Genomic DNA, 14,258 nt, shown 5'->3' with positions numbered 1-14,258 from the left:
TACCTAGCACACATAATATTTCATTAAGTCAAGAAGTATTTATTATTAAGTACCTACTATGTGTCCGGATGCTGTGCTAAGTGTTGGAGATATTGAGGCTCACGGTATAATGAAGAGACAACATGGTAACCACTATGTACCGCTGAGAGAGATAAATTAAAAGAGAATCTCAGAGGGCAAGCATGAGCACTAAGGGAGACTGGAAAGGAAAAGTATCTTGTAGAAGGGGAGATTTTAGTTGGGACTGAAAAGAAGCCAGGAGACCGAGGTGAGCAGAGAGAGAAAGCAAGGCATGGGGGTAGAGGAAGGGGGCAGCCAGTGAAAATGAAGGAAGTTGGAAGATGGGAGTGTGTGTGTGTGTCTGTGCACACGCGTGTACGTGTGACACCAAGGAGTCTGGTGTCGCTGGATTGCAAAGCACATGGAGGGGGAACCAATCCCCAATAGATGGATACCACCTGTTTCTAGTTCTTTGCAAAAAAGGGGGGGGAAAACACTGCTATGAATATTTTGGTGAACATCAGAACTTTGTTTCTGCTCTTATGTTGTTTAAATTTAAAAACCAACTTCGCAGTACAGCATAGGGGAAATTTAGAAACTTTTTAAATAGAAGTTCACTGTAAAAAAATATAGATATAGATATAAATTTTATTTTGATTGAACACAGTCTCAATATGAGCCATCGGTGTGTACTGGATTGCCAAAAAAGTTAAGAGAATCTTAGGCAACACAAATAGAAAGTGTGCAGTCAAGGACAAAGGAGTCCCAATGTATCTTGTGCTGATCAAACCGCATCTGGAATATGTGGTTCTCAGACTTCCTGGTGAACAGGAGGTGCTTAATGAATGCTTACTGACCCACTGAAATGCTACATTTAGCAGCTAGGTGACACAGTAGATAAAAGCATGGGGCCTGGACTCAGGAAGACTTGAGTTCAAATCCAGTCTCAAGCAGCAACTGTGTGACCCTGGGTAAGTCACTTAACCCTGTGTGCCTCAGTTTCCTCATCTGTAAAATAAGCTGAAAGAAATGGGAAACTGCTCCAACTTTGCCAAGAAAAACCTCAAATGGATTCACAAAGAGTCGGACATGACTGAAAACAACTGAATACCCACATTTTGTTGAAGGATACTAGCAAATTCTAGCGAAGTCAGTGGAAAGTGAACAGAATTCTAAAAGACTTACAAACTAAGACATATGGATCCATTGGGGTTTTTTTTTTTTTGCAGGGGGGGAAGGCAGGGCAATTGGGGTTAAGTGACTTGCCCAAGGTCACACAGCTAGTAAGTGTGTCAAGTGTCTGAGGCCATATTTGAACTCAGGTCCTCCTGACTCCAGGGCTGGTGCTCTACTCACTGCACCACCTAGCTGCCCCTCAGATCCATTGGGTTTTAAAGCTGGAAGGGATTTTAGAGATCATTCAGCCCATCTCTTTCACATTACAGACGAGGAAACTGAGAAGTGAAGAGAAAGTGGCTTCTCTAGTGCATGGAAGAACAAAGACCTGAACCCAGACACTTAGAATATGAACTTCTTGAGGACAGGCAGGGTCTTTCTTTTTTATTTTTTTATTGTATTTGTATTCCCAGTGCTATTTAGCACAGTGCCCAGTATACAGCATGAACTTAATAAATCCTCGCCAACGAGACCGTTGCTTTCTATTAGACGATGCTTCCTCTCAAATATAAAATATTCTCACTATAAATCAGTGGGATGTTAAGTGCAAAATGCTTTGCAAACTGTAAATGTGAGCTCTCGATGAAGGAGGAGCAAACCTAGTAAAACTCCCATGTGAGGAAACTCCTTCCACCAATGCAGTTCAATATCGTCTCTGAAACTTACAGTAGAAGAGAGATTACAAGGGTACTGAGAGGGCAAGTGATGTTATACTTGGGATTTCTGTCCTGTAGGGGTTGAACAAGGCGGGCACAAAAGTCCCTTCCAAATCCTGTGGTTCCAACTTCCAATTCTATGATGCTATGATTTGCCCAGGGTCCTATGCCAGTGTATGTCAGAGCTAAGGCCCTGAAGCTGGCTTTGAGGCCATTGATCTATTAACCACTCCACAACTTCTTCCAAATTGCATAATTATAAATATTATTGCCTTGGGATTACATAACTCAATTAAATGGGGGTGATAAAGCCATCCATCACAACCAATTGTGTTAATTTAAGGAATTGCCAGGAAAAAGCCTGCATGATCTTGAGAGCAGAGGGACAGACTTGTGAGACCTAAATGAAAAAAAAAAAAGTGGCAGGATTCTGAAATTAGTCTGTGTCCAAGAAGCCAGAGAGAACTCTGGATGAGCAGATGGTGAGCGATTTCTAGGGCTTGAAACTGGATTGGCTCCTAGAGAGGCTCAGTGCAGGCAGGGTTAGCTGGGGAATGGGCCTGAAAAAGCAGACGAAACATGGAGCTGACTGGGCAGCCCAGGTCATATGCTATTAAGTAAGCAAGACAGCATTCTATTAAAAGGGTCTACTATGGGCTGGGCACCAGACTAGCTACTGGGGATTCAAATATAATACAGAGACAGTCCCTACTCTCAAGATTACACTCTTTTGAGGGAGACAGCATGCACATATGCAGACCATACAATATAAATACATCAAGTTAATGAGCATTACTATATGCTAAGCCAAAAAAAAAAATTATTAAGCATCTATTACGAGCCTGACCTCAATGAGCTCCCAGTCTCATCAGGAAGGACAACATGTAAACTACTATATATAAAGAATAAATTGGAGATAATCTTTGAAGGAAGGCATCAACGTTCCGGTGACTTTGTGTGGGATTCACCAGCTGCTGAGAAGCTCTCCCTTGAGCTGTGCCTTAAGAGAAACCAGAGATTCTAAGTGAAGGTGAGGAAAGAGTATATTCAAGGTGTCCACGGTGGCTCAAGCAAATGTAGAGAGATGGGAAATAGGAGTCTTGTGTATGAGCTAAATGTGTATGAAGCCATTTTGACCAGACCAAAGTCCACTCTCTGCTGTAAGTGCCATAAGTAATGAAGGCAGACTACTGTTGGTATAATTGCCTCAAGCTGAAACACCTTAAGTAGGTCAGAGCCCATAGTAAAAGTCCAATCTAGCATGGCTGGTCAATAAGAAGGAAGTTAAGATGAGTCTTTCTCCACACTAGAGTTTATTCTTGGCCATTATGGTACTAGTTAAAATGATACATCTCATTAAACCATCTTTATATCTTTCAGTCATTCACATTTAAATGTTGGGCATTTTTTCTTTTAAAGAAGGTTTCTAGTAGCATGAAATATAAAGTTTTATATGAAAGTTAATGCCAAATACTATGAGACCTTCTTTTAAATGTTAAGTTGCCTCAACTGAAGCAGGAGGATTTTAGATTTTTCCCAATTTCCTCCCGGAATTACATCATTTTATCATGGTGTGTTTGTTCCCTGAATTTCTTGCCTTGTTTTTGGAATCACCTTATTATGCAACATCTGCTCCGAATTTCTAATGTGATAAACAGTAAGTGTGCTGGTGGCAGATGGCTAATGACCAGGAGCAGCAACACAGCATTAGAGGCTGCCTTGTATTCTGAGAAGCGATATTTTCATGTTAATTTACTCTGTATTCGGCAAAGATGGAACAAATCACCTGCTAGTGATTCAGGAAAAGTGAAAAACCACCAGGTGCCAAGAGAGGGGGAGAGAGACACAGAGAGAGACAGACAGACAGACACAGAGGGAGAGAGACAGAAACAGAGAGAGAGAGAGAGAGAGAGAGAGAGAGAGAGAGAGAGAGAGAGAGAGAGAGAGAAGGAAGGGCCCATTAAAGGGCTTTTTTCCTTCCTCCCCCATTTCAGGGGTGGGAAGACAGGGGGGAAACGGGCCGTTTTCCTCATCTGAAGCCCAGTGAACTAGTCACTTTCCATTATGTCAGACAGGGAAAGATGATTCAGTTCTAAGCATCCCACACCAACATAAAAGCCACTGTTTACAGCAAGCAGATATTATTCATGAAAGCAGATATTTCCTGGAGGCAGAAAACAGGTGCTGTCAGAGCATCTGTCAGGAGTCTCTGCAGTCTGGATTTTGTACAGTAAACCTAATAACATGTTTTATTTCTTTTGCTGAAAGCACTATAAACAACAGGTATCTAAAAAAAATCCACTCTAAGAGAAAATCCGATTTACTTCATAAATAAGAACCATAGATTGAATTCTGCTGGCTTTTTTTGAGCTCCATAGAGCTTTATTTACTTAAGAGTCACATAGAGGTATATGGAAAATAATTTCTGTTCTGAGGTGGATTCTGTCAGGAGGCCAGATGGTATGGAGAGGAGACAGGGCTGGACTCAAAGTACCCTGCGCTCGCTCTCGCTCTCTCTCTCTCTCTCTCTCTCTCCAGTGACGCCATCTCTGCTTCAAATTGGTATCTGTAAACGAACTGTGAACCAGCCAACATTTACAGAATATCCAATCTATGCAAAGCACTGTGCCAAGGAAGAGAAAGGCTAGTTGCCTTTAAAGAGCTTAGATTAGTGATAATAACAAGAACATCATTTATTTCAGTAACACGTATATTACACTGTAAGATTTGCAAAGTGTCTGAAAGAGTTCCAACTGCTCCATTTTACAGGTGAGGAAACAGGGTTCAGGTTAAGCTCCGTTAACTGATTTAGGGAGATTAAACAGAGAGATGAAATAGGGAGCAAGATATGACATTTATTTAGCACAGGCCACTTGCTAAGCCCTGATGATAGAAATAGAAGCTCAAAAGACAGTCCTGGCTTTCAAAGAGCTTACATTTTAATTGCACGCCCCCCCCCCCCCGCCATCCTTCCCTATGACAGGCAGGGTGGTAAGGAAACTGTGGACAGTGGGCAGGCAAGATGGAATAGCGGGTTCTTTTATCCGAGTATGGGGAGTCCAGATTTACAGTTTAGATGGAGATGGCTGGAGACCGGGGCCATGGTAAGGAGGCTGTAGGGGTGTCGTGAGAGCCACAATCACGCAACTTTACAAATTTTACAAATTGTGCGATTGTGGCTCCCATGACACCCCTACGGTACTACCTGACCATAGCACCACTCCAAAGTAACCAGGGAAACAGAGCATAAGGCCATAAAGGGATTGGAATCCTATTGGGCATCACCAGATGGGCAACTAGGTGGTTCGATAGATAGAGTGCCAGACTTGTCGGGAAGAACTGAGTCTGAATCCTGCCTCAGATATTCCCTGTGTGGCCATATGCAAGTCACTTAATTCTTTGAGCCTCAGTTTCTTCATCTGTGAAGTGGGGCTAATAATAGTGCCTACCTTTCAGAATTGTTGTGAGGACTAAATAAGATAACATGTAAAACGCTTTGTAAATTTTAAAGCACTCTATCAATGCTAGCTATCACTAATAAATATAAAATTTACAGAAAATGAATCCTATGGGATTTCCTATACATGCACCTGACAACTCAGACATTCTATGGAGAAGTACACGGAGCTACACACACAATACTTGGATAAGGTATAATGGATCTGGCTGTGGGTTTCGGTAGCATGCAGGGTACAGTGGAGAAGACAATGAGTGTGGAAGGCTGCCCCTGATGGGGCCCATCATACCATGAAGATTTTGCTCCCCAGAGGTCAAGTGATGGATGTGGTACGTTTTCACCTGGGGCAGGTCCTTAGAACACTTAAGGAAGGTGGACTCTGAATGTTGCTGGTGTATGTTTTGAAGGCAGGTCATGAAATCAATCTACGGGCTGCAGAAAATAGGTGATCATGAAGGTGGCCAGGTGAGGCTGTGAGCATGGTCAGGCAGGGATGCCCGTATATGGCATTTTACATCTCTCTTGGTTGTCCTCCCTTAGAAAGATTCACCAGAGGAAACATGGAGTTTTGTGTAGCTGCATACCTGAACCCGAGGTATGACCGCAGGACCAGGGTTAACACATCACAGAAAAAACTATCCAAAATGCTCCAAATTAAAGATAATTAAGGGAAAATGAAAATTCCAGCAACTCTGAAGGTCTTTTCATACCCATAATATTATTAAAGATGCCCCACCCAAAAGGGAAATGACAAATGCCATAGGGGCTTCGGAAAGGAGACATTGATAAAGACATATGGTAGAGATGTGACTGGTCTTAGCCATTCTGGAAAGCCAGGGAACCAAGATACAACAATCACTGCATAGTTTCTGACCCAGCAATACCACTCCTAGGCCTATATTCTGAAGAGATCAAAGAGACAGGAAACCGACTCGTATGCACGATAGACTCTACAACACCCTTTTTCGTGGTGGCAAAGAACTGGGGACTAAGGGGGTGCCCACGAATTGGGGGAATGGCTGAACCAATTATGGTATATGAATGTCATGGAATACTGTTGGCTTCTAAGAAACGATGAAATGGAGTGTTCTGGAGAAACCAGGGAAGATTTGTATGAATAGAGGCCGTGAAGCGGGCAGAATTAGGAGCACAAGTTACACACTAACAAAAACACTGGAAAGAAACAACTCTGAAAGACTTAGTAATGTTGATCGATGGGATGAACAACCACAAGTCCACAGGACTGAAAAAGTACACTCCTCGACCCCAGACAGAGAGAGGCAACAGCCTCAGGGTGCAGAATCAGACAGAAATTTTGGACTAATGCAGGAACTTGGTTTGCTTGATTATGTGCATTTGTTGCAATAGTTTTTTTCTTTTAAATAGGGGGAGATGAAGAGGAAGGAGAGAAAATAAATTCTTGCTGGTTGAAAAAACAAAAATCTCTGAGACTCTCCTTCACTTTTAGGGTATGTTAGTGCTAGAGGGTCAGGGACTCTGGCCATGGTGGGTGTAGGAAGAAGGAGGACTCGGGCACCCTATGTGCCAGTGTTCATTAAGATCTCTCCGAGTCCATTCCTTGTATACAAATGCAGAATTAAAAGAAGACCAAAGAAAAATTTATTTTGATTTAAAAATTTTTTCTCTAGTCCCTATATATAAGTTTTAAATGAAAGGTACTGGAGATGTCCAAAGAACTGATGTTATTCCCATAAATTCTACACTGTTGTTTGTTGTTTATCCAGAGTCAAGTCCCTTATCTTTTTTTGATTAACCAACGTCCATGCTACTTAAAAAAAAAATGCAAGCCTGACATTAGGCATAATATGGTAAAGATTGGGTTTCCCAGACACACACTAGCCTACCCTGTATCCAGAAGGAACAAATCATCCTGGCATTTGGGGAGTGTAAGTTTAAATAAAACCCACACATTTAAATGGGGTTTAAATAGGTAGGAAAAACCGCTAAATGATTTATCCTGCCCAGGCTCTTCTCTCTCTCTCCCTTAGGCCCTGTGTCCATCAGGTCTTGTCAAACCTCCCCACCTCTGTCTTAGAATCCTTAGCTTTTATTCAATTCTTCACTCAGCTGTCATTTCCTGTGCAGTCTTTCATGAACTACATAATTTATGAATGAGCTCTCTCTCCCATCTCAAGTTATTTTGGATTTATTCATCTGTGAGCATGTTTCTATCCCATAAATACAAGGTAAGCTCCCTGTGGGCAGGGATTGTTTTTCACTTTGTCTTTGCATCATTAAAACTCTCTTTTGGCAAGTAAGAGGTTCTTAATTGTTAGTATTTATATAACTTTTTAAGATTTGCCAAATGCTTTACAATTACTATCTCATTTGTTCTTACAACAATCCCAGGAGGGAGGTGCTATTATGATCCCCATTTTATGGAAGAGGAAACTGGGGTAGTCAGTGACCCAGGGACACACAGCTACAAGTGCGTGAGGCTGAATTTGAACTTAGATCTTCTTGCCTCTAGATCTAGCACTGTGCCAGCTAGCCAACTGTTAAGTTGTTTCAGTTGCGTCCAACTCTCCATGACCCCATTTGGGGTTTTCTTGGCAGAGACACTGGAGTGGTTTGCCATTTCCTTCTCTAGCTCGCTTTATGGATGAAGAGGCTGAGGCACACAGGGTTAAGTGACTTGCCCGGGGTCACACAGCTAGCTAGTAAGTATCTGAGGACAGATTTGAACTCGGGAAGATGAATCTCTCTGACTTCAGAAGCAGCACTATATCCACTGTGCCACCTAGCTGCCTAGAAGGGACTAGATTCATTATTTTACAGAGAATAAAAGGGAGCCCCAGACAGGTGAAGGGATTTTTCTACACACAGCACTATCAGATTTACAAAATACAAGAGAAAGCTTTAGAGCAGTTTTGACTGTAGGAAAACCAGGCTGGAGAGAATGTCAGATTGTAGCCAGAAAAATGAACCATTAAACAGCTAAATTCATCAGTAACAGGGAACACATTTCAGCTCCTACCAAAAAAGGCACTTCTTACTCTGAGCAGAGAAAAACTACTTATAAGTAAAATGACGGAGCCCTCAAAAGATGCTCTAACTTACTGGCAAATTTTGAGCTGCAAAGCTCCGGATTTCTTATTTAGAAGAAATTCCTTGTTTCTTATGAGTCTTTTTAAATTACACTACTACATACATGATACAATGGATTGAATTCACATGTCTGAAGAATCAAGTCTTTTCATGATGACCTCGGATGAACATCTACAAATCTAACAGAACTAGACTGAAATTCACAATATAGTAAAACCTGGAGTAATCAAACTGACTAGAACCCACGAATGCAGAGAATTTTCCTGCAGAGCCAGCATGGCCAACTTGAGAGGCAAGAAAACCTGGATTTGGGGATTGCCCCTGAGCCATAAAGGCTGTGTGACCCTGGGTAGGTCATTTAACCTCTCACTGCTCTAGAAATCTACAATTAAGACTAAGAAGGTCATGTCCTGAATCACAGAGGAAATTTTTCTCATCGAAGAGTGCTCTATACTCGTGATATCACATTTTTGGTTTCCATTCTTGCACTAGACTTTGAGAAAGAAAGAGGCATTCACAAGAAGACAAGCACGCTAAAAAGTTTCCTGTTAAGCTGTCAAATTCAACTACAAAAATACTGAGGAATCATAAAAGATGTCTTAATAATAAACACTGAACTCTAATCAGCAAGTCTATTGACTATACTGTGCTTACTAAGGCAGGAAGAACTTGAACCCAGACTGTCTTTGACTTTGAGGTTAGATACTATCCAGAGGCGGGAAACCTGCGGCCTTGAGGCCACGTGTGTCCCTCGAGGTCCTCCAGTGTGGTCCATACTTGTTGAAGTTTGGATTCAGTCAAAGGACTGCCCTTACAGACCTAGAGGGCTGTATGTGGCCTTGAGGCCCCACGTTCCCCACCCTGTTAGCTGTATTGAAGGATTATAGCAAAAATTATTTTTTGTTAAATAGAGGAATTAAGTCATCTAAAGCAAGCTAATAATTGAATAATCCTATTAAGTGAGAAAGCTAACAACTAAAGAAATATGGCAAACATATCAGCTCTGGGCATTTCGGTACAGAAATGGTACAGGCACAATCAGACTGTGATTGAGTAAAGAGGAATAGTTTCTTGGTACCTTGATCGTTTCCGTGGGTACTCCTGGATCTGGAACTTTATCCAAATAGGTGGTCAAGTCTTGATCAACATGTTCGAACACTAGCGTAAGCTTGGTTTCTCTGTCTGTTCGTGAGACTGTGCACACATCAAACAACCTAAGAGGAGAGGAAAAGGGAAGATAAGTAGGTAGGCAAAGAAGCAACATGTACTTCTCATACGCAGTCCTCAATTTTATTACATAAAAAAGAAGGAAGAAAAAAATAACTTTCTGGAAGTAGGTTCCATCCTTTCTTGGGCTTGCTTTGGTGCAAACTGTGTTAAAAGTGTCACTTCAAGGAGACATGTGTTTTGTCAACAGGTAGAGTAAGATGAAAAGCAATCCCATCCCCCCAATTAAGACATGACCAAAGGATATGAACAGGCAGTTTTCAGAGGAAGAAATCTAAGTGAGTCACATGAAAAGCAAATGCTCTAACTAATCATTAGAGAAATGCAAATCAAGGTTTCACATCTCATCTGTCAGACTGAATTGACCTTAAAAAAAAGAGCCAACAAAAAATGAAAAGTAATAAATGTTGGAGGGGCTGTGGGAAAGGGGACACAGTGGTGGTTTGGTAGAGCTGTGAAGTGGTCTAGCAATTTTGGAAAGCAATCTGAAGCTATGCCCCAATGCTGGTCAAAGGATATATACATTTGAGTGACTTTGGGGCCATAGTTTGGAGAGTGTGTGAGTGTGTGTGTGTGTGTGTGTGTGTACACATATACTCTCTCTCTTCCAGATCTATACTTGGAAAATATCGAAGAAAGGGACAAAAAGATGCATATGTACAAAAACAGCTACTGCAGCTCTTTTTTCAGTGACAAAGAATTGGAAACTGAGGAGGGTGCCTTTCAACTGGGGGATGGCTGAACAAGTCATGGATATGACTGTGATGGAATACTATTGTGCTATAGGAAATGATGAGGTGGATGGTTTCAGAAAAACCTGAAGTGAGTAGCACCCGGAGAACAATTTATACAATAACAACAATATTACAAAGACACACAACTTTGAAGAACTTAGGAACTCTAATCAATGCAACAGCCAGCCACAATTCCAAAGGATTCACAATGAAACACACTACCCACCTCTTTATGAGAGGTGAAGGACTCAGGAGAACAAATTGAGACGTTTTGGAGGAAGCAGACAGGCCCAGTGCAGGAATTTGTTTTCCTTGATTATACATATTTGTAACAGAGGGGTTTTTTTCCCCTTGCTTTCTCAAGGGGAAGGAGATAAGGGTTTTTTTGACTGGAGGGAAACAATAAAGACAAAATTTTTCAAAAAATGTAAAAGTCCTTGAGGGTAGGGAATGTCTCTCTTGAATTTATATCAAGTGCTTACCACACTACATGCCACATATCAAGTACTTAATAAATATTTTTTATTCAATCATTAAGGGAAAAACAAAGATAGAAACAATCTAAAAGCACAAAGGTTTCAGACTTGGACGCCAAAATGAAGCACCCCTTTAATGAACTTTGTAAACAGAGGTGGCATTAACACAAACAAAATGGAAGCAACTGAAGTTAAAGACTTAGAATTCGTTGTTGTAGTTAGCAACTTGTGTAGTATCAGCTAAGAAAGACAGAATTTTAAGCCTAAAAAAGGGAAGTATATGCTGGGTAAAATGTGTGTCTTTAACTTCTGCATGAAGTTTTTCCTGATTCCCCTCACTTGCGAGGGCCTTCTCCCCCAACTACCACGTATTTAGCTCCGTCAATATTTGCATTTATTAACTTTAAACTTATGCTAGATATATTTACACATATACTTATTGCTTTTCCCATTAGAATGCCAGCTCCTATCAAGTTGGGGTTGGTTTATCCTTTTTTATCTATATCTACAGAGCTTAACATAGTAGTGCCTGGAACATGGTTTTTGCTGTTCAGTCATTTCAGTCACGTCCAACTCTTCATGACCATTTGGGGTTTTCTTGGCAGAGATACTGGAGTGGTTTGCCATTTCCTCCTCCAGCTCATTTTACAGAAGATGGAAACTGAGGCAAATAGCATTACGAGACTTGGCCCAGGGTCATATAGCAAGTAAGGGTCTGAGGCCATATTTGAACTCAGGTCTTTGTGACTCCAGGCTAGGAGCTCTATCCACTGTGACATCTAACTACCCCTGGAACATTATGTGTTGACAGACTAATCGAAATTTTCAATAAAAGGGAAATAAAAACCTACGTAGCTTTCCTCAAATTGTAGATGTAGAGTTGAAAGGGATGTTAGAGGTTCCCTCAAGACCATCTCATTTTATAAAGAAGAAATCCAAGCCCCAGAAAGGGGAAGTAACTTGCCCAAAGGTCACTGAGCTAGTAATTAGCACAGCTAGGATTCAAAGCCCATTTAGTGGTTGTTTTTGCCCATCAGAATGTAAGATCCTTGAGGGCAGGGTCACTATTTCTTTCCCTGTATTTGTATTCTCAGCAGTTGGCACAGTGAGAGCCCATGGAGGCATTTAATTTGATAAGTGGGTCTTGTGTTGGGTCCTTGGACTCTTAACTCCAGCCTTCTTTCCATTGTACCACCACCCTGCCCTGTTGTTTGCCCTTCCTTCTCAAAGAAGACCATGACATGGAGAAGGTGATGCTATGGCTTGAAAGTAAATTGGATTTAAGTGAGGCAGGGCCTCACTTTCTCCTTCAGAGCCATTTGGGTCCAGAGGCAGGATATAGATCAGGATGACTGGAGATGGCCCCCACCACCCTGCCTAACTAAACATGGAAGAGGTAACTCTTACATGCTCAGGAAGTCTGTTCCTCCCTCCAGGTCACCACTGTTCTACAACAGATTCTGCAATGAAAAGTTCAACAGCCATCTGGGGGGTAAAATTCCTGTCTGCTGGTGGAAACAGATTGCTCTATCATAGACCATTTTTATTCTTGTACCACAGTTTTGCTAACTTGGCTGACCAAATTTTTTTTTAAAGTCCCCACAATTTAAAATTCCTTCATCTAAATACTAATTGAAACAAATCAAATCATAACTGATTTTAAGAAAAAAAATCATATTAAGAAAAAAAATACCCATCATTTCACTTATAAGATAAAATAGTGAACTTGCAGGACAAGGCAGTGAGGTACAAAAGAAAATCTGCCTGGATTTGGAATTGAGAGACCTGTATATTTTAATTCCTCCCCTGACATTTATCAGCAACATAAACACAGATAAGACACCCCAGGGTTCCAAAACTCAGTTTCTTCATTTAAAATGGAGAAAATAACATGTATAAACTCTTCCTAACTCACAAGATTATTATAAGGAAATTTCTTTGTAAAATGCAAAGTCCTGAAGCAATGTTATTAATTATTATTATTATTATTAATGTATATATAAGTTAGTTGGACTAAAAACTTCAATAGGCTTTAAAGTGCTGCAAACAAAATTCTGAAATGACTTTTCTTCCAAAGTATAAACTCTTTGGTCAGAAGCAGCACATAAGCAAAAGAAATTTAAGTGTATCCCTTATGCAGAAGAACAAACATAGCATAATTAACAGTAAAGGCAATTCCAAAGGATAGATAAGGATATTTTTCCTCCCCAAGTTTTCTCTGGCATTAAAAGCTCCTTCAGTATTGCTGGGCTGTAAGAAACCACAGATATGAAGGATACAGAGACCCATGGGAATACTGAAGATGAACTGATACCAAATGAAGCTTAACCAGTACACATAATACGACAATGCATGGAAAGGATGAAAAAAATTAAACTGATCACTGTGGACTTAGGATGATCAAGCTTGGCCCCAAAGAACAGAGGAGAAAAGTGTACCTCTCCCTCTCTCCTCTTCGCAGAGGTAGGGGACTATGAGGAATTGTCAAGCATGATATGGTTGATGGGTTGGCCAGTTTAGCCAAAATAAAATTTTTTTCTCTCTTTTTTATTCTTTGTTACAAAGGAGGGTTCTAGGTACAAGTAGGGGAATATTTGGAAATTGAGGTGATGTCAAAACAGAAGGTAACAATTTTTTTTTAACCACACAAGTCAGACTGAGTTCTTCATCTCTGAGGTAGAGGCAACAGACTTCAAATCCTTTCCCTGTGTCCTCCTGCTCCAACCACCACTGGAGCTGTCTAAAATGTAAGTTTTCTTTTGCTATCAGCTTGTGTTCTTAGGAATGATCCATCAGTCAACCCACAGGTATTTGTTAATTACCTATTCTGTGTCTGACACTGTGTGCTAATAAGCGCTGGCCATATACAAACACAAAAATGGAACCCGTGAAACATTCCTGCCCAAAATTAATGGTGACAACGCTAGTCTTAATGTGGAGGGAAAGCTATTTTGAATAAGTACTTGTAAAGTTAATCACAAGCTCATTAGCATATAATATTTATGCTGCTTGAGGGGAGAGGGAAGGGTTGTTACAATGTTGGTTTATAACTTACCTCCAGTCAAATAATGGTCTCTTGAGCAAGCAATGAACAGAAGGATGCTGTAGTCTTATCAAAGCTACCCCAGTGGCTTAAAGCCAGAGTCTTGAAATGAGCAATTTGCAGTATTCTTCTATGAATCAATGAGGAATATAGCCAGACTGCCTATAACCTCCATGCCTACAAACAGAAGGGAGCCAGACAGGTCTGAACATCTGAACATAAACACTGGAAACATTTTTCTAACTGTATGATTCCTTTGTGTTGACCAACATTTACTTTAAAAAAAACTTTCTAAAACACCTTTTTCTCCCTTGCCAGGTATTTAATACATTGGCAAAGAGGCCATTCCATCCACTGCAAGATGGTAATTCAGTAAGAAAAAAGGAGATTGTCCTGGGTAGGACTGAGAAAAGCAGCAGT

The 14,258-nt window shown here is 40.8% G+C and overlaps 1 protein-coding gene across 1 annotated transcript in view; it reads right to left on the bottom strand.

The window, feature by feature from the left end:
- The window catches only part of CDK6 (cyclin dependent kinase 6), a 257,723-nt gene that overhangs the window by 183,028 nt on the left and 60,437 nt on the right, over window positions 1-14,258 (bottom strand). The window contains exon 2 of the mRNA XM_036759648.1: window positions 9,437-9,572. Within this exon, the coding sequence (XP_036615543.1) occupies window positions 9,437-9,572 (136 nt within the window). The remainder of the gene's footprint in view (window positions 1-9,436; window positions 9,573-14,258) is intronic.

The sequence above is a fragment of the Trichosurus vulpecula genome, chromosome 5 (genome assembly GCF_011100635.1).
Source record: "Trichosurus vulpecula isolate mTriVul1 chromosome 5, mTriVul1.pri, whole genome shotgun sequence".
Lineage (NCBI taxonomy): Eukaryota > Metazoa > Chordata > Mammalia > Diprotodontia > Phalangeridae > Trichosurus > Trichosurus vulpecula.
Note: the sequence above shows the minus strand (reverse complement) of the source record. Positions and strands in the feature narration are given on the sequence as shown.